Genomic DNA, 24,655 nt, shown 5'->3' with positions numbered 1-24,655 from the left:
CAAAGCTGCCTGATGTGGGCGGAGTCCTGGTTTAGGGGAACCAATCAGCTGATGTCTAGTAATAATCTTTGTATTTCTATTTTAGTAGATGGACGAGAGATGAGGAAAACCTCAGAGGATTGTCTCACTTTGTCTCCAGACTGTAAAGTGCGGGACGGGGCCGTCCTTCCAACAGAGAACAGCTTTTCCTGTACTGAGTGTGGGAAGTGTTTCCCTTCTAAATACCATCTTAATAGGCATAAATTATCTCACACAGGAGAGAAGCCGTATTCCTGTCTTGAGTGCGGAAAATGTTTTTCACTGAAGCACAATCTTTCCAATCATCAGGAATCTCACACGCGGGAGAAACCATATTCCTGTCCTGAGTGCGGGAAATGTTTTTCACTGAAGTCCAATCTTTCCAGACATCAGAGATCTCACACGGGGCAGAAGCCGTATTCCTGTCCTGAGTGCGGGAAATGTTTTTCAGTGAAGTCAAATCTTTCCATACATCAGCGAACTCACACGGGGGAGAAGCCGTATTCCTGTCCTGAGTGCGGGAAATGTTTTTCAGTAAAATTGCATTTTTACAGACATCAGAGATCTCACACGGGGGAAAAGCCATATTCCTGTCCTGAGTGTGGGAAATGTTTTTCAGTAAAGTCCCATCTTTACACACATCAGAGATCTCACACAGGGGAGAAGCCGTATTCCTGTCCTGAGTGCGGGAAATGTTTTTCACAGAAGTCCAATCTTTACACACATCAGAGATCTCACACAGGGGAGAAGCCGTATTCCTGTCCTGAGTGCAGGAAATGTTTTTCACACAAGTCCAGTCTTTACAAACATCAGAAATCGCACACGGGGGAGAAGCCATATTCCTGTCCTGAGTGCGGGAAATGTTTTTCACAGAAGTCCAGTCTTTCCACACATCAGAGATCTCACACGGGGGAGAAGCCATATTGCTGTCCTGAGTGTGGGAAATGTTTTTCACGGAAGTCCCATCTTTACAGACATCAGAGATCTCGCACAGGGGAGAAGCCGTATACCTGTCCTGAGTGAGGGAATTGTTCCTCACTGAAGTTCTGTCTTCCTGTACATCAGGGACCCCACACAACCCTCGAGTTGTATTAGTGCCTTGAGTGTGGGAAATGTCTTGTATATGAATGTTGCTGGACATCACAGCTCTCATGTGGGGAAGAAGCACACCCTGATATACACCTCAGATATACTCCATGGCTGATCTTCATCATGGAAGAAACAGTTGATAAGGAGATCAGAGATCACCAAAGACATGGATGAAGTGTTGTAAAAATACAATGGATGGGCGGCTCATACAGATCTGGTAATGTACTTTTATGTCATGGCTTTCTTCCGGGTCCGCACCCATGCACGCACACACCCAGAAACCTCCACTGTCATTGGCTGCAGGTCCTAGCCACTGATGTTGCCCCATACCCTGCTGATCACCTGCAGCCAATGACAAATCATTCCTGTGCTTTATTTTGTAAACACGGAGAGCTATCTTGTGATTTCTTCTCTTCCCGAGTCCTTTTCTGTTCAGGAAGAGAAGAGAACACCACACTGTGAGTATAATCACCACACTTTACACCCACACACCTTAGATTGGCACATTTAACCCCATTGATTGCTCTCATTCACCCTTTGATCCCCCTTGTCACCCAACCAGTGCCATTAGTACAGCGTCAGTGTACAGTATTTTTCACCAATTGCTGTATTAGGGTCACTTGTTACATCAGATAGTGCCAGGGTCAGCTAGCATTAGATTGTCCGCACACTATCACACTTACACTATAGAATCCTGATCACCACCATTACTAGTATAGTGTCTGTATGGATCAATATCCTGATCACCACCATTACAAGTATAGTGTCTGTATGGATCAATATCCTGATCATGAACAGAACTATATTAGTGTCCCTCCTTAGTATAGTGTCCCTAATAACACAGCATTAGCAGATCAGCCCTTCTGCCCCCCAACAAGTGCAGTGTCAGTAGATCACCGGCTCCTTTGATACATTGCACAAATAACCGCAGTGTTGGCAGAATCAGGCCTGATCTCTTCTAGCACTAGTAGGTAAGTTTTATTTGTGTAGCACCCTGGAGTTTAGGCAGGGAGCTTCTCACAAATCTTCTTGCTAGAAGTAGTTATCCTGGTTGATTGTTAGAGATCCATTCATTTCTCCCTAAGTATGGCCTTGTTGCACTTTTCTCTTCTACCTCTAGGTGGCCGGGTACTTGGTGGTACTAGATATGAGAAGGGCAACCCAAGGCCAGGTTATGGATATATGGGGTATCTCAACCAATGGGCAGGGGTTTCCTTGGCCTGCTGGTAGAGCCTATAAATTCTGGTGGAGTCAGGTGATCAATGTTCTGTGCCACCTGGGTTTCTGTCTGGGTGGATGTGTGTCGTATGCCCGGGCTGCTTGGGTCTATCCCAGGCACATCTGGCTACTAGGCTGTCTGAGGTCCTATCCAGAAGCAAGAGAGCAGAGCAGTATTGGGGCTGTGGCTTGCAGTCCAACCAAGAGTGACGGTTCTGCCGGCCGGAGAACTTGTCATGGTCGGAGGTAGAGGGGAAGCTGTCACCACTAAGGGACCATATACTTTATTACCAGGGACCTCAGTGAGTAACTGAAGCAAGTACCGGAGCAGTATTCTCACCAGACGGGCATGGTAATGAATTGGGAAACTTCAGATGGTGATAAAGCCAGGGACCCAGCCAGCAGAGATGAGGCTTGTAGAGCAGCCTTGTGTGCCAAGCCAGGGACTGAATGGGCCAGTGGGGTGAAGCTTGAGAAGTATTCAGAGTGTTTAGCTAGGGACCAAGCAGAGTGTTGGGGGTGACACTTGAGGAAGATACCGCTGTGAAGATTGGAGAAGCTCAAGGGATTCAGTCAGTGAATTAGAGGGTCTAGTGAGAGACCGGGAGCGCAGTGGGCTGAAGAACTACAAGGAGAAGTTGTAGTGAAGGTGAAAGAACTGTTACACTTTCTATTAGTAACTGTTAAAGACTGTTGCCATAGGAGACAGCATTCCTGCACGTGCAGATATGGCGTCTTGCTGGAGGACCTTTCCCTGCACGGCTGATTTCCTATTGAAGTCTCGGAGTCTGCTAATTGAACTTGCAACTACATAAGGGTGTCCTGGCCCTTACCCTCAAAAAGTTTGCAAGAGAAATAAACATCTCTTTTGCATTCAAGAAGTGTCTGGCGCCCAATAACTTTCACCTTGCATCCACTATCCCTCACAACCAACCATATACAGAAGGATGTCAGCTATCTCTGGCCCTGGAGGTTCTCATTAGACTGAATGAGGCCGGAGACCTTGCTACATTTGTAGTAGTTCAAGCAGTCCCTGACAGCCAGGAGCTCTTTTTCCCGTGAGTCACACTAGGTATCTGTGAATTTAGTGGCCAAAATGTCTCAACAAAGGTAGTGAAGAGGCCTACAGGATTCTGAGTATGACAGCAGAGAGCGAAGGAGGAGTCCTCACTGACAGATTTAGGCTCCGAATATGAACCTGTAGAGAGCAGCGACACCCTGACAGGGAGCTCAGAAGATGGAGGAGAGGTCCCTGCTAAGGTCAGGCGTACCCGACCCCGGGTAGCTGGAACACTTAATTTGTCTTATAAGCAGCAGAATGCCAGTACTAGTGTTTTGGATCCCAGACAAATGTCCGGCCGAGTTATCTGCACCTGGTCTAATGCTAATGTCCATGCATGCATGTTTAGAAGGAGTACGCTGACACACACTGTTCAGAGAAAAGCTTCCTTTATTGCTCTATTGGCATATAGCCTCCTTTATAGTAGAAGATGACTCATTATTTGCAAAAGCATCATCTCAGGTGTATTCTGTGCTGTCAAGAAGAGATTGGAGGACCCTTATCTAAGGGGTTGCCTGGCCAGTTTCATCCAGGTTTTCTGCTGATGGCTTGTGGACCCCTGGACTCTCTCCGATGGGAAGGGGGTCTCTAGGTGAAGCATTTTGAGTAAGGACATTCAGCATATATCTTGACATAATAGAAAATAGGCATTTAATCAAAGTATTAAACAATCCATAACAGTCCCCCCTTGAAATGTCTATTTCCTATTCTGTCCCTAGTAGGTGGTCTAACTCATCTGTCCTCATGTGCCTTGGAACTTTTTTCTTGTTGTACGTTAGATGTGTGATGGCTGGCCCATCACCCCCCCTGCCACAGTCTTTGCACATGTGGAAGTCAGATGCTATCCCTATGGCTGAATGGTCTTATAATTTATAGATATGGGGAGGGACTGTAATGGGGCATAGGGCTTCTCATTGTCCTCATCTTCTGCATCCTGGTGTATCATCACTGGGGTCGCTTGGTCGACTGTTTTGCCTAGGAATTTCTTTACACATGGAATAACACAACATACTATAGTAGATAGAAAGACCAGAATAACTAGTATTACAGTACCTATCCGAGCCAAGGTCTTCTGCCAACCACCCAAACCACTGGTCCCATGGCTGATCTATATCCAAATTCTTCTTCAGCTCTACTGATAGGCTTTCCAACATTTTTATGGCCAGAGTAACCTCACCATTTGGTCCAATGTTGTCAGGTATGTATGTATAGCATGTCCCTGTACCTTCTATCATTTTACAAACAATCCCCTTCTCCGTTAAAATCATGTCCAAGGCCATCCTATTCTGAACTGTCATGTAAGATGTGGGTGCCATTTGGTCAGCAATCCCCTGTAGGGCATCTCTGGTGTAATTTATCTATACATCTATTATTTTGATCATGTGTTGCTATGCATGTACTCCTACTTGTCATGCTTAGCTCCTGTGCACGCTCCTTGTATATATATGAAATTAATAAATGTTTCAATGTCTTAAGATCTATGAAATTATAATAAATACCTATTACTGCAATCGACCTCCATTATTCAATTGCTTCATCTAAAGTCCCAACTCCCTTTTTTTTACTTCTAGTGTAATTTACAAACCACTGCTGGTTGTAATATATGTACATTTTTGTTGACAGTAATTAGGGGAATCCGACTCAAAACCTGCCTTTACTTGGTCTCTGGCGTTAAACTCATCCGGGACCCCTATGGCATCTATACACATGTGGGTCAAAACTTCCCTAAGGAGCACTCCTCTTAGTGATAGCCACCTGCTGGGCCCTCACCCGATTTACCAGGAAAAGGATATACAATGTAGACATCATGGTGCAATCAATGTCTTGTCCTCCAGAATTAGTGTTGTGATTAAAATGGTATTTCTATATACCTGACAAAGACCAGCTAGGTATAATTACGGTAATTACCACACTTACGAAACCCCTAGCACTGCAGTACTAAGGAGACAGCATTTTGCTGAACACAAGAAGAGATGAGTCAAGAATTGTGTTCAGGGGTTGTCTGGTTTATTCTGGGCGGGTCTACATTTTATATGCACCATTATCAGCCAATCATTGCATAGAACATGGGTGTGGTTAATACAGAGGTGTACATTACATATCATTAATTATGTCATCTGCTCTCATGAGTCACAGTCATGAGTCTTGTGTAGGGATGAGCCGAACACCCCCGGTTCGGTTTGCACCAGAACTTTCGAACGGACCCAAAATTCATACAAACTTTAGAACCCCATTGAAGTCTATGGGACTCGACGTTCGAAATTAAAAGTGCTAATTTTAATGGCTAATATGCAAGATACTGTCCTAAAAAGGGTTTGGGGACCTGGCTCCTGCCCCAGGGGACATGGGTCAATGCCTAAAATGTTTTTAAAAATGGCCGTTTTGGCGGGAGCACTGATTTTAATGACGATTAAAGTGAAAAAAAATTGAAATATTCCTTTAAATATCGTGCCTGGGGGGTGTCTATAGTATGCCTGTGAAGTGCCACGTGTTTCCCGTGTTTAGAACAGTCCCTGCACAAAATGACATTTAACGGAAATAACGTAATTTAAAACTGCTTGCGGTTTATCTGGTTCCGGCAGTATGGATGAAAATCATTGAGAAAAATGGCATGGGTAGCCCCCCCTGCCCATTACCAGCCCCTTTGGGTCTTATATGGATATTAAGGGGAACCCCGTACCCATATTAAAAAAAGGAAATACGTGTGGCCCCCAGGCCCTATATACTCAGAACAGCAGTATACAGGCGGTGCAAACAAGACAGGGACTGTGTAGGTTTGTTGTGTTAAGTAGAATCTGTTTGTAATTTTGAACTGGTACATTTTTAAAGTGTAGCTCCAGTCAAAAAATCTATTTTTAAGCTTTTTGGAAAACATAGGGAAAGGTTATCAGCCCTGTATAATTTGTTTTGCCGTCCGTCTTTTTTCATCTCACTTCCTGTTGTCTCCTTCCGTTTGCAAGTAGGAGACGTTTGTAAGTTGGATGTTTGAAAGTAGGGGCCTGCCCTATATGCTCTGCAGAAATGGCGGAACAAGGTGTTGGTGTTGTCACTACATTGTAAGCCCTCAAAGTGACTCTTGGTGGGCGCTGGAGCGCCCTGCTGTGAACGATTATATCAAGAATTGTAATTGCATGGCATTGTTGAACAGTGGTATAAAAAGTGGGCCTTTGGTGGTTGTGGTGCTGGTGCCACAACACTAACTCCTCACAGTTACTCTCGGTGGGCACAGGAACGGGCCCTGCTGTGAAATATTATATCAAGAATTGTAATTACCTGCCCCTGTTAAACAGGGGCTGAAAAATTAGGCACTGGTGCTGGTGCCACGACACTGCAACCTCTTCCATATACTCTAGTTGTGGTGCAGGAATGAGCCCTGCTACAAAACATTGCATCAAAAATTGTAATTAAACGCCCCTGTTAAACAAGGGCTGAAAAATTGGGCCTTAGGCACTGGTGCTGGTGCCACGACACTGCAACATCTCCCATATACTCAAGTTGTAGTGCAGGAATGAGCCCGGCTGCAAAGCATTGCATCAAAAATTGTAATTAAACGCCCCTGTTAAACAGGGGCAGAAAAATTGGGCCTTAGGCACTGGTGCCACAACACTGCAACCTCTCCCATATACTCTAGTTTTATTGCAGGAATGAGCCCGGCTGCAAGGCATTGCATCAAAAATTGTAATTAAACGCCCCTGTTAAACAGGGGCAGAAAAATTGGGCTGGTGGCATCACCCAGAACCAAAAATGTTCTTCCAACATATCAGCAGAGGAGGAAGAGGATAGACAATCAACATAACAGGACAGTCACTCAGCATCAGCATAGGCAGTCTTGAAGGGATGTGATATTTAAAAAAAAAAATATTCGGTTACATCAGCTTCAGGTGCTTGGTAGCTGTGGGTGATCCAAGACTGATTCATCTTGATGAAGGTCAGTCGATCAACTGAGTCGGTGGACAGGCGCACCCTGTGATCGGTAACAAAGCCACCAGCAGCACTGAAGGTGCGTTCACAAAGAACGCTGGATGTAGGACAGGCCAGTAGCTCAATTGCATTCTGTGCAAGCTCTGGCCAGTGATCCATCCTCAAGACCCAGTAAGCCAGAGGATTTTCGGTGCGGAAGGTGTCCAAGTCTGACCTTGCCCCTAGGTATTCCTGCACCATGTAAATTAGATGCTGGCGATGGTTGCTGGAACCGATCATACCTTGGGGCTGCGGACTAAAAAATTGTCTGAACGCATCGGTCAGACGGCCACCTTCTCCACCGCTCCTTCTGACCAATGCCTCAGCAACACGTTGTCCAGGACCAGGAGTTTGTAACCTCCCAGTCTCTGGGAACACGTTGCACAGACCTTTCTGCAAGGTCTTCCGGAAATGTCTCATCCTCTGCGACGGCAAGATAAGGTCGGCAACCTTACCCTTGTACCGTGGATCAAGGAGAGTGGCCAGCCAGTAATGGTCCCTCTCCTTGATCCGAAGAATACGAGGATCCTTCCGCAGGCTTTGCAGGATCAGGGAGGCCATGCAGCATAGGTTAGCTGAGGCATTCGGTCCGGAGTCCTCTGGGTCACTAAGGACAACATGATCCCCAGCTACCTCCTCCCAGCCACGTACAAGTCCACAGGTTTCTTGGGACTGTAAATCATCCCTACAAGACTGCTGCTGAGTGCCAGCCTCCACCTCCATGCTGACACAATCATCCTCCTCCTCCTCCTATTCCTGTGTGATGGGTGGCACAGCAGGAACACTGTCTGGATAAAGGGGGCCTTGAGAGGCAAGGAAGTCCTCCTCTTCCTGCCTCAAGTGCCCTCTCCATTATTCCACGCAGCATATGCTCCAAGAGGTGGACAAGAGGTACAGTGTCACTGATGCATGCACTGTCACTGCTCACCATCCTTGTGGCCTCCTCAAACAGTGACAGGACAGTGCATGCATCCCTGATCATGCCCCACTGGCGTGGTGAGAAAAAAACGAGCTCCCCTGACCCTGTCCTGGTGCCGTAGTCGCACAGGTACTCATTGATGGCCCTCTGCTGTGTGTGCAGCCGCTGCAGCATGGCCAACGTTGAGTTCCACCTGGTGGGCATGTCACATATAAGACGGTTCTTGGGCAGGTTCAACTCCTTTTGGAGCTCAGCCAGCCGAGCACAGGCATTAAATGATCGGTGGAAATGCACACAGACTTTCCTGGCCTGCTTCAGGACATCCTGTAAGCCTGGGTACCTGCCCAAGAACCGCTGCACCACCAGGTTAAGGACGTGAGCCACACAGGGCACATGGGTCAGTTGTCCCTGTCGGAGGGCGGAGAGGAGGTTGGTGCCATTGTCGCAAACCACCATTCCTGGCTTAAGCTGGCATGGCGTCAACCACCTCTCGGCCTGCCCCTGCAGAGCTGACAAAACATCTGCCCCAGTGTGGCTCCTGTCCCCCAAACAAACCAGCGCAAGCATGGCATGGCATCGTTTTGCCCGCATACTTGCATAGCCCCTGGAACACCTTTGGAGCACCACTGGTTCTGAGGACAGAGCACTGGAAGAGGCCATGGAGGAAGAAGAAGAGGAGGGGTTGGAGAGAGGTGTGTCATAACCAATAGTAGCATTTTGGAGGCGTGGTGGCGGAACAACCTCCAACACTACTGCACCTTGTCCTGCATCCTCCTTCCCAGCTGCCAGAAGAGTGACCCAATGGGCTGTGAAAGACAGGTAACGCCCCTGTCCATGCTGGCTGGACCATAAGTCAGCGGTAAGATGCACCTTACCGCTGACCGTCCTGTCCAGCAAGGCAAGGACATTGCCTTCCACATGCCGGTAGAGAGCCGGAATCACCTTCCGTGAGAAAAAGTGGCGTTTGGGGACCTGCCACTGAGGAACCGCACATTGTGCAAACTCACGGAAGGTGGCCGAGTCTACCAACTGAAAAGGCAGCAGTTGAAGTGCTAGCAATTTAGCCAAGCTAGCATTCAACCGCTGGGCAAGTGGATGGCTGGGAGTGAACTTCTTTCACCGGTCCAGCAGCTGGCGCAGGGACATTTGCCTGCTATAATCGGATGTAGGTGTACTGCTAGCAGAGTGCCCGGAAGCACTTGGCTGTGACACACCTAATTCTACACCTTCATTCCTCTCAAAGCAGGTTTCAGAGAGGACTGAAGGTCTAGTGGGGTTGGAGATCCCAGCTGATGAGGAGCAAGGAGAGGTCCGCTTTGTTCTTTGGTGTGGGTCTTTGAGGTACACTTGCCAACGAGCTGCATGGCAGGTCAACATATGTCTGGTCAAGCATGTGGTGCCCAAGCGGCTGATGTTTTGGGCACACGAGATACACTTGAGACATATGTTGCAAATAGCAGCGGTGCGATCTGATGCACTCGTCTCAAAAAGGCCCACACCAAAGAACTTTTAGAATAACGCGCAGAGGCAGCGCCCTGCACAGGCAGAACTCTGCGGTGTGATTCAGTCGGTGTGCTTCCCCTAAGCTGGCCCCCGGAGGGCATCCCGCCTCGTTGGACATGTGGCTCCTCCTCCTCTCAGGCACCCACGTGGAGTCAGTGCCCTCATCACCCCCCCCCCCTCTTCATCGCTAGAGCAAACCTGGCAGTATGCTGCAGCTTGTGGAACATGACTGCCAGATTGCTGTCCTTCTTGAGCATCCCCTCTCTCTGCGCTCACGCTACTGCCTTCCTCTAGCTGAGTATCATCATCAGAGCCTACAAAACACTGGGCATCCTCCTGGAGCATGTACCCAACACTGTGCTCAAAGAGTTCAGGAGACTCCTCAGGAGGATGTGGTGGGTCTAGGGAAGGAGTCACTGATGATGACATTGAGTGACTCCATTGGTGCCATTGTCGCAAACCACCATTCCTGGCTTAAGCTGGCATGGCGTCAACCACCTCTCAGCCTGCCCCTACAGAGCTGACAAAACATCTGCCCCAGTGTGGCTCCTGTCCCCCAAACAAACCAGCACAAGCACGGCATGGCATCGTTTTGCCCGCGTACTTGCATAGCCCCTGGAACACCTTTGGAGCACCACTGGTTCTGAGGACAGAGCACTGGAAGAGGCCATGGAGGAAGAAGAAGAGGAGGGGGTGGAGGAGAGAGGTGTGTCACAACCAATAGTAGCATTTTGGAGGCGTGGTGGCGGAACAACCTCCAACACTACTGCACCTTGTCCTGCATCCTCCTTCCCAGCTGCCAGAAGAGTGACCCAATGGGCTGTGAAAGACAGGTAACGTCCCTGTCCATGCTGGCTGAACCATGAATCAGCGGTAATATGCACCTTACCGCTGACCGCCCTGTCCAGCGAGGCAAGGACATTGCCTTCCACATGCTGGTAGAGAGAAGGAATCACCTTCCGTGAGAAAAAGTGGGGTTTGGGGACCTGCCACTGAGGAACCGCACATTGTGCAAACTCACGGAAGGGGGCCGAGTCTACCAACTGAAAAGGCAGCAGTTGAAGTGCTAGCAATTTAGCCAAGCTAGCATTCAACTGCTGGGCATGTGGATGGCTGGGAGTGAACTTCTTTCGCCGGTCCAGCAGCTGGCGCAGGGACATTTGCCTGCTATAATCGGATGTAGGTGTACTGCTAGCAGAGTGCCCGGAAGCACTTGGCTGTGACACACCTAATTCTACACCTTCATTCCTCTCAAAGCAGGTTTCAGAGAGGACTGAAGGTCTAGTGGGGTTGGAGATCCCAGCTGATGAGGAGCAAGGAGAGGTCCGCTTTGTTCTTTGAGGTACACTTGCCAATGAGCTGCATGGCAGGTCAACATATGTCTGGTCAAGCATGTGATGCCCAAGCGGCTGATGTTTTGGGCACACGAGATACACTTGAGACATATGTTGCAAATAGCAGCGGTGCGATCTGATGCACTCGTCTCAAAAAAGGCCCACACCAAAGAACTTTTAGAATAACGTGCAGAGGCAGCGCCCTGCACAGGCAGAACTCTGCGGTGTGATTCAGTCGGTGTGCTGCCCCTAAGCTGGCCCCCGGAGGGCGTCCCGCCTCGTTGGACATGTGGCTCCTCCTCCTCTCAGGCACCCACGTGGAGTCAGTGCCCTCATCATCCCCTCCCTCTTCATCGCTAGAGCAAACCTGGCAGTATGCTGCAGCTTGTGGAACATGACTGCCAGATTGCTGTCCTTCTTGAGCATCCCCTCTCTCTGCGCTCACGCTACTGCCTTCCTCTAGCTGAGTATCATCATCAGAGCCTACAAAACACTGGGCATCCTCCTGGAGCATGTACCCAACACTGTGCTCAAAGAGTTCAGGAGACTCCTCAGGAGGATGTGGTGGGTCTAGGGAAGGAGTCACTGATGATGACATTGAGAGGAGGGAAGATGATGCGTTGGCAGCTGCTTTGCTAGTACCCTGAGCCTGGGTGAGAGAGGATGAGGAGGATGAAGAGGGCTTGGTCACCCATTCTACCAGGTCTTCGACATGTTGCGACTCAACATGTCCAGCTGCCGAAAATAAGGACAAGCGTGTCCCATGGCCACGTGCTGATGATGACGATGCACCGCGTCCAGCACTGTTGTCTCTAGACACAGAGCCTGCTTGCCATCTTTTATCGGCTCGCGCCTGTCTGCCTCTCCTTGCTGGCCTTCCAGACATGGTAATGGCCCGAAGGGAGATGGGAAAACCAGCAATTGGGTAGTGTATATTGTGCTGGAGGCACACACAACACCCACTCCTGCAGATGGCTCAATTAGAGAAGAGCTATGTAGGTGGCTATAACAGTGTATACTGAGGTCAGGGCATGCAGACAGCACGCACACTTTCCTACAGCTGACTGCAAGCTCTATTTAAAAAGAGCAATATAGCTAGCTATATAGGTGGATATAGCGATGTATTCTGCGGTCAGGGCATGCAGAAAGCACACACAATCTCCTACAGCTGACTGCAAGCTCTATTTAAAAAGAGCAATATAGCTAGCTATATAGGTGGATATAGCGATGTATTCTGCGGTCAGGGCACGCAGACAGCACGCACAATCTCCTACAGCTGACTGCAAGCTCTATTTAAAAAGAGCAAGATAGCTATTTATATAGGTGGATATAACGGTGTATTCTGCGGTCAGGGCACGCAGACAGCGCACACAATCTCCTACAACTGACTGCAAGCTCTATTTAAAAAGAGCAAGATAGCTAGCTATATAGGTGGATATAATGGCGTATACTGCACTACAGAAGAGCAAGAACGCAAAATCAGCCGATAACGAACGGTGTATACTGTGTTAAAGGAACACAGAACACCCACTAACTCCTACAGACGCCAGCACACTACACAAGGCCGCCCCGCTGGTGGCCTTATATAGTGTGGGGCGTGTACTACACAGCCTGAGCTATGATTGGCCACAGGCATCCTGCCTGTGGCCAATCATGGCTCTTCTCGCTGCCAGCGCTGTGATTGGCCAAGCATGCGGGGTCACAGTGCATGCTTGGCCAATCATGAGCCAGCAATGCACTGCGATGGCGCAGTGCATTGTGGGCCGTGAGTGCCACACGAATTTGGCGCGAACGCCCCATAAGGTTCGGCATTCGCCGAACGGGCGAACAGCCAATGTACGTTCGACTCGAACACGAAGCTCATCCCTATTCTTGTGGCTCAGACAGATTGTGACACAATTTCTTTTTTTAGACAGTACAAAATACAACTGCTTATGCAAGCTATATTTTCTTATATGTATGCTTTATAGGAAAACTGCTACAGTCTGTAAATACAGAGTTTAAACTAACTAATAGGTTAGCCCAAGTTAATCTTATATGAACTTATAAAGATGGAGTCACTCTGGTTCAGCCATATCACAACAATCCCCTCTTTAAGTCATGAAATCAAATCATGAACATGACTTACTTCTTCTCATTGTGATATACTCATCCCGGTGACCATAGTAAAAGTTAAGATATATTCTATTAGCTGTAGCTGGGTCGGAAGGTCAAGTACCTCGGAAATCGTGCACATAATAAACTTGAAACAGGCATATAAAAGTAATACCATAAGCAAAATCAGTACAACAAACATCGCAATATCCCTAATCCAGGATTAATCCAGGATCAGTGCAGGATCCAGCATTGAAACCAAACACCCCATATTACCCAGGGGGCTCCCAAGCAATTATTTGGCCTTTTCATCATGTCAATACCCCCTTAGGCTCCTGAGAGGAACCATGCCCAGGTCATGTTCTTTTCCAGAAACAATGACCCAGCATAACGGTGTTTGAGGGGGCATCCAGTATGAATACTAGCCTTGAGCAAGTGACGTTCCTCACTGTCCCCGAGAATCACCACTATCGGAGGCCAAGTAACACCATCCCTTGGAATCGTTCAGAATCCATGGATGGCATGGACTTCCACAACAAATGTACGTGCTGTTGCCCAAGGCCAGTGGCTGTCTGCTTAAGGACCTGTTGGGCACCCTCAGAGAATCCTGCAAGGGCAAGCTGTGAAAGTAGCTTGGCCATCTCAGTATGAGGGTCAGAGGTATGCATGAAGTGTGATGTATGGCACAATCTAAGGCCGCGTACACACGGGCGGACTGTATGGCCTACTTAGTCCGTCGAAACACATTTCAGCGGACAGTCCGCTCGTGTGTGGGCTTCAGCTGACTTTTTCAGCGTGCAGTCTGGCGTACTAAGTATTTCGGATTTTTTGAAATACTGTCCGTCATACTTTGGTTTCAGCGGACAATCCGCTCCTCAGTAGGCTAGTTCGACGGACTAAGAATGGCGCATGCTCAGAAAGGATTTACACGGCGAAAGGTTGCATTGCTGTGTATTGGACTTCCTATTTCTAGTCCCGTCGTAAGTGCTGTACACGTCATCGCGCAAGCTTTCGACGGACTGTTTGTGCATCCGTGTGTGGTCAAGTCCGTTCATTCGAAAGTAGGACGGACTGTCCGTCGGATTGTATGACGGACTAAGTAGGCCATACAGTCCGCCCGTGTGTACGCGGCTTAAGTTGTCAAACACTGTGGAGTTCCTGTGGACTCTGAATACACATCCCCTCTATGTGCAATGAGTGTGTTATTAGTGATGTTATCGGGTAGGTCACATATAATCTTAAGGCTCCCCCCAGAACACAGAGGCTGGTAGATGACATGTGAACCAATACATATATAATACAGTGCCTATGCCAGCATCCCTTCAAACAGTATATACACTGAAATGGTCGAGCATGTCCTGGGCATACTACAACAACAATCCCAATATGCCCCCCCGACCCACCTTCTAAGCATGCAAAAATAGAAAACAACAAACACGTAATCTCAGCTGCATAGAAATTGTCCATGGAATGCAAAAGGGAGAAAGGGGCATGACAGTCCATAGAAACAAGTGGGAGGGGCATGACAGCCTTTAGGCCAAATAAAAATAGTCCCAAAGAAAAGCTAAAAAAAGAAAAGTCTCTTGGATGGCTTCTGAATCTCCATTAAATTCGCAAAAAAGGAAGGAAAAATAAATGTCCACATTATAACTCTCATTCTGCTTAACTTTTCCCAAAATCTTTTGGTTCAATTCTGTGATCACTCATATGTAGACATGAATTCTCTACCGCAAAACACTGCCTATTTGTAAGGACAGAACTTGATATCCACAGACAGACTGGAATTGATGCGTTGGGCGAGACTGGGGACTTTGGGCTGGCACATCTGGATCTCTCTCATGTGGTGCTCACTGGAAATCTGTACCCCAGGTTTGCGTCATCTGGCTCCCCCTTGAGGTGTCATTCGCAGGAACATTTTCCAGCAGGAGTCCGCCTTTAGTCATCTGAGCACCTCCTATGGTATTTGAACAACAAAGATGAACAACGAAGATTTCCACATTAAAGCTGTAGTCATCACTTCATCCGGATAGGGTATAGGGCAGGGTATGCATGGGGTGTAGGGTATGACTGGGGTGGGCATTTCTTCATGTGCATAGGGCTGTGGGTGAATGCAGGCTGGCTGGGGCAGATACTCCTCATCCGGCATGAGTACAGAATCTACCTGATCAATTCAGGCCTTAACCATTGGAGCTATTAAAAATAATATTCTTAATTGACTGTAACATAAGTAAAACATGCAGAAATTAAAATGTTTCTCAGTAATGGTTTTCATTATATAGATTCAATATATTTAACTAAACATTTTTCCAAATCCAGTATTATAGCAGAACTTCAACAAAACTTAAACCTCTTTAGTTTCTTCTATTCCCGGGACCCAAGGGACTTAGGACAGAACATTTTACCCAAACACATATTCTGACTCAGAAGTCTCCCTACTTTGCTAATATGTCTGATCATCAGCAACAAACAAAACATTGATGGATAAACAACATTTCATCATCAACACTTCATGACTGACACCCTGGGAATTCAGAAGGTAAATATCCAGAATAGTCATTCTGATTGCTTATTTCAAATAAATCCTTCCCGTCACATTTCAGTACCCCATGGACTCAATATACGCAGCAATGTATCCTGATCCCAGTCATTTAATTTCAGTAACTTCTTCAAACATTTTTTTTCAAATTTCACCCTTCCGTTACCAAAATCCCTTTATCAATTCTTTTAATTTAATTTAACCCCAAACTTTTAGGGAAAATATAACATGGGTCTAAACACAATATGAGACAACCTGCTGTGCACATTACAGACACACACTTAAAATACTTTACTAATCGAAATGATACCCTGTGTGTTCATTAAACACAATACAACCACTCTCTCATTCCACATTCATTTGGCCATTCCATTCATCCTTCATTTGTCCATAACACCTTCAAACCTTAATATTTTTCTCTCTAGTGTCCGGAATTACACAACACAGTTACTTCTCTTTTTCTTTACTAACCACAATTCCTCTGGCGTAGCGCCTGGAATATACAGCTTCCCTTTGTTTACTTTCAAATTCTGGACTCTTAATTATAATATTCTCAACCCTGTCAAAATCAACATTTGTTTTTCACAGAAGATCTGTATCAATCTATTGTGAGCTGACGGAATTTGTACATCGCCACCAGCGCACATTCAACTCTTCCCAGACAATTCGCACTGGAGACCTATCAAGGTTTATAAATGTAAAACATTTTTGGGGCTTAACCCTCAACATGGGCGTTACTAAAAAGAATGAGCCGTGATCATATTGGTCCAGAGACCCGATTCATCTTATGCCCATGTTCTTTGCTGAAATGCCCAGGCATAGGTATGAGATGATAATGTGTTTTGTATATGTATGTATGTAGGTTTGTATATGTATGTATTTTATATATGGTGTTATATGTAGGCATTCTAAGACAAGTCCATTCTAGGTAGGCCACATTGGTATCTGTTAATCTAATTGCGCATATTAAAGGGGACTTGTTGATGTTAATATACAAGAATATAGATTAGGGATATAGGCATTCCATACAAGTGTATTCTACACATCAAGGGGTTGTTAAGGTGGTATCTGTTAATCTAATCAGTAATCACACATATCAAAGGGGACTTGTTGATGTTAATATGCAAGAATGCAAATTAGGGCAGTTTATGAGTACAGCTGTTAAACGGCCAATCAAATTGGTCAGCCTATTCAGTGTATTGGGGATATAACATGGCGTTCAGTCCATTCACTCGGTGTGTGATTATGAAGGCACAGGTCTAGGAAAAATATTTGTTGTCAGATTTACTCTGTTGGATTTTATCGTCTGTTGCAAGACTTTGTTCTGTGTTGGAAGTCAATGAAGTGCATCTCTCTGGAAGAATTGGGTTGCTGCGGAAGAGTACTTACATCATCATTCTAATAACTACTAATTATCTACCCACTACTATAAATGATATCACTACAGTAGAGAGCATAGTTAGTAGCAGCTCTTTATATCCCAAAGGGGGATAGGGGAAAGATTCACATAATCCACCCTCCTTATACCTTACTTACAAAATATTCTTTCCAATATCTTGTAAGTTTCCTACATCAAGTGTTCCAAAATGTGGGTAGTAAGATGAACATCCGCATGTATAAACAGGAGATCATTCTACAAAAACAGAGAAACCAAGACCTAGGCCACCATTGTATGCACATGTGTGATATCTCACCCCATAAATTGCACTTACATCCAATATAGATAATCAGCTGTGGGTTCCAATGTAATCCATGGCTATGTAGCAATATCCCTAGGGGCCAATAATACTATATGTGACGTGGAATATACCCCATCTTCAGAACAACCCCTGCAACACAATGGCAATGCTTGTTACACTTAGGGGCTCCGCCAAACCAAACACAGCATAGCGAAGTCTCACCCTGTTATCCTAGGAAAACAATAAGTGGGGTCCAGATATATGCAGCTGGATATCCTGGAGGATAATACTTGGGAAGAAGGAGGGAGGGAAGAGCTTTAAAATGAACAAACACGCCATAACTGTACAGATACCGCGTGACACTGACAGCGCTGAGTAAAGGAAATGGCGATAACCAGCATTTGATTACATGTGATTGGACACAGCTGATCACATGGTAAAGAACCTACCTCATCAGCTCTTTACCACAAACGGTGATGCACAGTGTCCAAGGGGGACAGCGCACCACCGATCGCCTCGCTACTCGCCTCCGTGAGCACACATGTTCAGCAAGAATGGTAACATGTCATATGACGTCCTCCCAGAACAATAGCAGTCCCACCATCATTGTACTTTAGGCTGGGCGGGAATCAGATAATATTGTTGGTTTAAATAACTTTTATCCTGCAAAGTCTACTGTAATTATTAGTGCAGGAGTATGATCTTAGGTACTAGTATGAAACTATTCCTGACAAAGGAAACTAAGGGATCTATGTAAAGAAAATATGTTGGACAAATGTGACAAACATTCATCCACTCGTTACAAATTCTGGCCGTAATTTAACTCAGTGATTTCTTATGATCAACGGCTCCATCTAGTGGCCATAAGACATTTTGCCTCAATCAGTAAAAAAAAGCACAATACCTCATGGCCACTAGATGGAGCCAATGATCATAATGCTGTCACATTTGTTCAACTATTTATTTTTAAAACAGACCTCTAAGTGTTTGTGAAATCTTCCACTACAAAATTTACTCAGCCAATGGTAATGACTCCATTTAAATTTTTCTACTGTTATCAATGACCAACACGGTACAACACTTCATCCATGTCTTTGGTGATCTCTGATCTCCTTATCAACTGTTTCTTCCATGATGGAGATCAGCCATGGAGTATATCTGAGGTGTATATCAGGGTGTGCTTCTTCCCCACATGAGAGCTGTGATGTCCAGCAACATTCATATAGAAGACATTTCCCACACTCAAGGCACTAATACACCTCGAGGGTTGTGTGGGATCCCTGATGTACAGGAAGACAGGACTTCAGTGAGGAACAATTCCCTCACTCAGGACAGGAAAGTGGCTTCTCCCTCATGTGAGATGTCTGATGTGTGTAAAGATTGAACTTCTCTGAGAAACATTTCCCACACTCAGGACAGGAATACGGCTTCTCCTCAGTGTGAGATCTCTGATGGCTGTAAAGATGGGACCTCCGTGAAAAACATTTCCCACACTCAGGACAGGAATACGGCTTCTCTCTCGTGTGAGATCTCTGATGTGTGGAAAGACTAGACTTCTGTGAAAAACATTTCCCACACACAGGACAGGAATACGGCTTCTCCCCTGTGTGAGATCTCTGATGTGTGGAAAGATTGGACTTTTGTGAAAAACATTTCCCGCACTCAAGGCAGGAATACAGCTTCTCCCCCGTGTGAGATTTCTGATGTGTGGAAAGATCGGACTTCACTGAAAAACATTTCCTGCACTCAGGACAGGGATACGGCTTCTCCCCCGTGTGAGATCTCTGATGGCTGTAAAGATGGGACCTCCGTGAAAAACATTTCCCACACTCAGGACAGGAATAGGGCTTCTCCCCAGTGTGAGATCTCTGATGGCTGTAAAGATGGGACCTCCGTGAAAAACATTTCTCACACTCAGGACAGGAATACGGCTTCTCTCCCGTGTGAGATCTCTGATGTGTGGAAAGACTAGACTTCTGTGAAAAACATTTCCCACACTCAGGACAGGAATACGGCTTCTGTCCTGTGTGAGATCTCTGATGTGTGGAAAGATTGGACTTTTGTGAAAAACATTTCCCGCACTCAAGGCAGGAATACAGCTTCTCCCCCGTGTGAGATCTCTGATGTGTGGAAAGATCGGACTTCAGTGAAAAACATTTCCTACACTCAGGACAGGAATACGGCTTCTCCCCCGTGTGAGATCTCTGATGTGCTTCTAGACTGGACTTCTGTGAAAAACATTTCCCACACTCAGAACAGGAATACGGCTTCTCCCCCGTGTGAAATCTCTGATGTGTGGAAAGATGGGACTTCACTGAAAAACATTTCCCACACTCAGGACAGGAATACGGCTTCTCCCCTGTATGAGATCTCTGATGTCTGGAAAGATTGGACTTTGCTGAAAAACATTTCCCACACTCAGGACAGGAATACGGCTTCTCTCCTGTGTGAGATCTTTTATGCACATTAAGATGGAATTTAGAACTGAAACACTTCCCGCACTCAGTACAGGAAAACCTCTTCTCTGTTGGAAGGATGGCCCCGTCCCGCACAGTCTGAGGTTCCTCAGGATAAGAGGAATACGATGGTCCGTCTACACTGTGTGGTGCCGGATGGACATTTGAGGTAGTCGGGTTTTCTCCTGGACTATACTGTGTGATGTCCTCATCTTCTACTTTACAGTCTGGAGACAAAGTGAGACAATCCTCTGAGGTTTTCCTCATCTCCCGTCCATCTACTAAAATAGAAATACAAAGATTATTACTAGACATGAGCTGATTGGTTCCCCTAAACCAGGACTCCGCCCACATCAGGCAGCTTTGTCTCCGAGGATCTTACAATTCCTATGGGTATGTTTAGTGTTGTCACCCCAGGGTGGCTCTGTAGACAACACAGTAAATGATATACTATACACGTCCTAAAATGAGTATATATAGGAATTGGAAAAAATTGACTTTTCAGGCATATTGTACTCTTTGTTAAAAGAAAAAACAGTATATTAGTGTGATAAGGGTACACAAACCCTTTACCATGTCCATGTGAAATTCACTATTATCCCCTCCCGAGGGAATGATTCAATACTGTGCATGTTCTCCGTCCCTTCAGCCACGTTATACAGCCAGGAATTCACAAACTCATAACTAGTCCCACATACTCTGGCTACATAATCCTTACAATTTCCTCCAGGATTGGGGGGGAGGGGTATCTTTACCTGTTATAACAGTTAAAGCAGAACTGCCTCACCTTGCAGCAGTGTTTCACACAACAGATATCTTATGCTGTAATCCTTATACTTTATACAATGCGATAGACAAGGAAAGAATGATAGAGCAAGAGTTTGCGGGCCCCAGTAGTGATTGCCCTATTAACCCTTCCCTCTCCTTCCCAAAAGGAGCGTAGTACTACTTATTAAAACTTCTTAACAGTCCCACCAAAGGACAGGCTTACCAAAAGCCACCATAAGGCCTGGTCCGTCTCCCTTCTTAATAAAAATGTAAGAGACTAAGGTGTTATCAGAGCTAAGGCAAGAAAACAATTTGTCAGATAAGACAAAAAATCTACTCCCCCAAGTTGATTAATCACCTTATCTCAGCCAGTGCCTCCATTTGTATAGAATCTATAGGTACATGACAGACCAGCCAAGGGTTAATACTGCAAACTACGGAGAGCCCCCGCTTCCGGGAGACAATTTCAATGAACAGAACTAGATAAGGAGTGAGTTCAAAGAAATGTCTGAGTTTTATTGGTATACGGCTTATATTTGGTTCAACTTTACCAATCATAACCAATCACAATAAGGGGGAGTGGTTAGTAAGAGGTTATATTGAATATGATTAATAATTAAACAGTTCATCATTATATGGTTATACACGCCTATAACCTCTAAAAACATAAGGTTACCATAGTGAACACACCATCTGGTGATGACTAATAGTCATCTTGCTGTCCCATGTTTCATGTCCCATTAACCACTTCATTACCGGGCACTTTCACCCCCTTCCTTCCCACACCAATTTTCAGCTTTCAGCGCTGTCACACTTTGAATGACAATTGCGCGGTCATGTAACACCTGTACCCAAATTAAACTTGTATCTTTTTTTCACACAAATAGAGATTTTTTTGGTGGTATTTAATCACCGCTGGGTTTTTATTTCGTATGCTACAAATATAAAAAGACCGTAAATTTTCCCCCCAAAAAAAGCATTTTTCTTAGTTTCTGTTATAAAATATTGCAAATAAGTCATTTCTCTTGATACATTTTGAACAAAAATGATGCTGCTACATTTCTTTGGTAAAAATTACCCAAAACAGTGTTTATTTGGTGTTGGCAGTGATGGGGAGGACAGACCCATGGACACAGCGGGCGGTAAACATCGCAGGATCCTGGGGACAAGGTAAGTACACCACACCAGGATCCTGCAATGCAATCCTGAGTGTGGCTCGGGGTTACCACTAATTGTACTGAAATTTAACCCCGAGCCACACTCGGGAAAACCGCAAGGGGGGTTAAGTACCATCCATGGCTCTGAGGGTATTACAAATAAATAAAAAGGCACCATTTAGTAATAAGTCATATAAACAGGTGTATAAATCTGCTCCCTTACTTATTGCCAGACTAGCCTTCTTACCATGGCCCATGACATGTATCCTACAGCGTAACAGGGTAAAGACCCCAGTGAAGGTGGGAATTATAGACCAATTTTTGTTAATTAATAACAATTTAAAGATTATGATGAAAATCTTAGCTAATAGACTGGCTTCCTTCATCGACACCTATATCCATAAGGATCAGGTGGGATTTATCCTTGGGTGGCAGGGCCTGTACCAGATTAGGAAAGCGGTGGACTTAATTTCCCTCATGCAATCCTCTTGGGATGGAGGCCCTTCCTAGGAGGGATATATCCTTTCCATTGACCTTTGACATGGTCACCTGGCCCTACATCTTCACCATCCTACAAAAATAGGGTTTCGGCCCAGAATTTACTAGAACCCTGGAAGCCCTCTATTCTTCCCCTAAAGCCCAAATCAAACTACAAGGTCACCTCTCAGACCAATTCCACATCCTGAAAGGTACCAGGCAAGGATGCCCCCTTTCCCCCATCCTTTTCACCATTGCGATAGAAACTTTGGCATTAGCTATCAGACAACACCCGGACATACATGGAGTAAAATGTGGTCAATTGACCCACAAATGTGCCTTGTTCCCCAACGATAATTTTTTTTTGTCACCTCCCCCCTCATCTCCACCCCTGATATTCTCTGACTCCTAAAAACATTTGGTTCCGTTTCGGGACTGCAAGTTAACATGACCAAATCAACAGCCCTAAACATCTCCACCCCTCAAGACCTAGTTGATAGACTAAAAAAAAACACTTCCCCTTCTCCTGGAGCCCATCCTCTCTCCCCTACCTGGGCGCTCATCTCACTTCTACAATTGAGCTATTACACCAATGCAATTACCCCCCTATGCTTAAGAGATTGTCAGAAGACCTCTCTCAATGGTCCCTATATAAAATGTCCTGGCTGGAGTGAATGCGGCCTAGATGACCTTACTGCCCAGAATTTTGTACCTCTTCCGCTCCCTCCCCATAACAAAGCGTCTTCTAGATAAACTGCAGTCGGCGATTATACGTTTCAACTGGGGCATTAAGGGACATAGTCTTTCCAATACAGTTCTATTTAGATCCAGGAAAAAAGGGGGACTAGGACTACCTAATCTATGGTGGTATTATCAGGCTGCCCAACTCTGCCAATTCTCTGTCATTTATTCCAAAGATCTGAAACCCGACTGGGTAGACATAGAAAGACAGGCCAACCATACCCTAGATTTCCTAATCTGGAGCCCACAGAAAGATCGACCCCCAATTCTATCTCCCACACTCTCACATTCCATGACCCTATGTGATTCCCTACACAAACTGCACTCCCTGACATCGGCCTGGTGCACTCTGGCGCATATTTTCCATAACCCCTTGTTCCCCCTGGGACTCAATATCAAGGCCTTTAGGTGGTGGCTAGAAAAGGGCCTATACAGAATAGGGCAATATTTCAATGGGAACAGCCCTATCACACTTAGCTATTGCATTTCTAAACTCAATGTGCCACCTTCGGAAACATTCCGATATAACCAACTGTTACATTTCTTGCACCAAGTGTGGAAGAGTTCTGAGAATCTGCTCTTTGTAACTCAGTATGAGCTTTGGTGTTCCTCAGCCATGAGCGTGAATCTCCCTAATCTATTCAGCATTAGCCGAACCCTTGGCGAAAGCGACCTACATGCTAAAATGGGAGCGAGATCTCCAGTTTGAGTGGGACCTGGACAAATGGCACACAGATTTTGGCCGCTCCTACAGGGGAATCCTTAATAGTTCCCTTGTGGAGGCGGACCTCAAAGTAATTTTCCACTGGTACCTGGTCCCCACCCGTCTCACCAAATTTTACCCTCAGTCCTCTCCACATTGCTTTAGAGCAGGGGTCTCAAACTGGTGGCCCTCCAGCTGTTGCGAAACTAGAAGTTCCATCATGCCTCTGCCTGTGGGAGTCATGCTTGCAACTGTCAGCCTTGCAATGCCTTATGGGACTTGTAGTTTTACAACAGCTGGAGGGCCACCAGTTTGAGACCCCTGCTTTAGAGGATGTGGCCACATAGGTTCTCTCCTGCACACAGGGCCTGATCGGTATATGTGCTTAAAGTTTCACTTGCAAACAAATCCCGTACAGGTTTGTATTGGGAGGGGCACAACGAGTGCCCAAAGCGACCCCCTGTACCTGGAAATAATGGGTGTCTAAAAATACAAACCAATTGTGAGTAAGAATGACGTATAGTAATCTGAGAACAAATTCACTATATTTCCATCATGTATGGTCTAGTTCCCTAAGGAATGTCCGCTCCTTACTGACTCCCCGTGGAATGCTGGAGTATAGTGCTTCAACATCAAGTGTCACCAAAAGGGCTCCGGTTGGCACCAACATTCCCTCAATACCCCTCCTGTGTGTCCTTAATGTATAATGGAAGCCTAATGACATGTTCCATGAGGTGGTAATCTAATAATTCACTCAGTTTTTCGGTAAGAGACTCTATACCCAATATGATCGGTCTGCCTGGAGGGTTGGTCATTCTTTTGTGGATATTTGGGAGGGCATAGAAAGTTGCCTCTCTAGGGAATTTGGCATTTAAGAAACCATACGTATCCTGATCAATAAGTGGTCATTCCTTGGGACCCCGGAGCTGTAGGATACATGCCA

General features: G+C 45.9%; 2 protein-coding genes across 2 annotated transcripts in view; one reads left to right on the top strand and one right to left on the bottom strand.

The window, feature by feature from the left end:
• The window catches only part of LOC143990008 (uncharacterized), a 9,397-nt gene extending 4,501 nt beyond the window's left edge, over positions 1 to 4,896 (top strand). Inside the window, exon 2 of the mRNA XM_077490247.1 lies at positions 6 to 4,896. Coding sequence (XP_077346373.1) covers positions 6 to 1,041 — 1,036 coding nt within the window. The 3' untranslated portion in view covers positions 1,042 to 4,896. The remainder of the gene's footprint in view (positions 1 to 5) is intronic.
• Positions 1 to 24,655, bottom strand: part of LOC143986911 (uncharacterized) — an 87,820-nt gene that overhangs the window by 26,925 nt on the left and 36,240 nt on the right. Inside the window, exons 2-3 of the mRNA XM_077485320.1 lie at positions 20,858 to 20,928; positions 18,960 to 20,243 (exon numbers count right to left, since the gene is read on the bottom strand). Coding sequence (XP_077341446.1) covers positions 18,960 to 20,243; positions 20,858 to 20,928 — 1,355 coding nt within the window. The remainder of the gene's footprint in view (positions 1 to 18,959; positions 20,244 to 20,857; positions 20,929 to 24,655) is intronic.

Source organism: Lithobates pipiens, unplaced genomic scaffold (genome assembly GCF_037356315.1).
Source record: "Lithobates pipiens isolate NorthernLeopardFrog02 unplaced genomic scaffold, aLitPip1_a1.2 Scaffold_18, whole genome shotgun sequence".
NCBI classification, from domain to species: Eukaryota; Metazoa; Chordata; class Amphibia; order Anura; family Ranidae; genus Lithobates; species Lithobates pipiens.
Note: the sequence above shows the minus strand (reverse complement) of the source record. Positions and strands in the feature narration are given on the sequence as shown.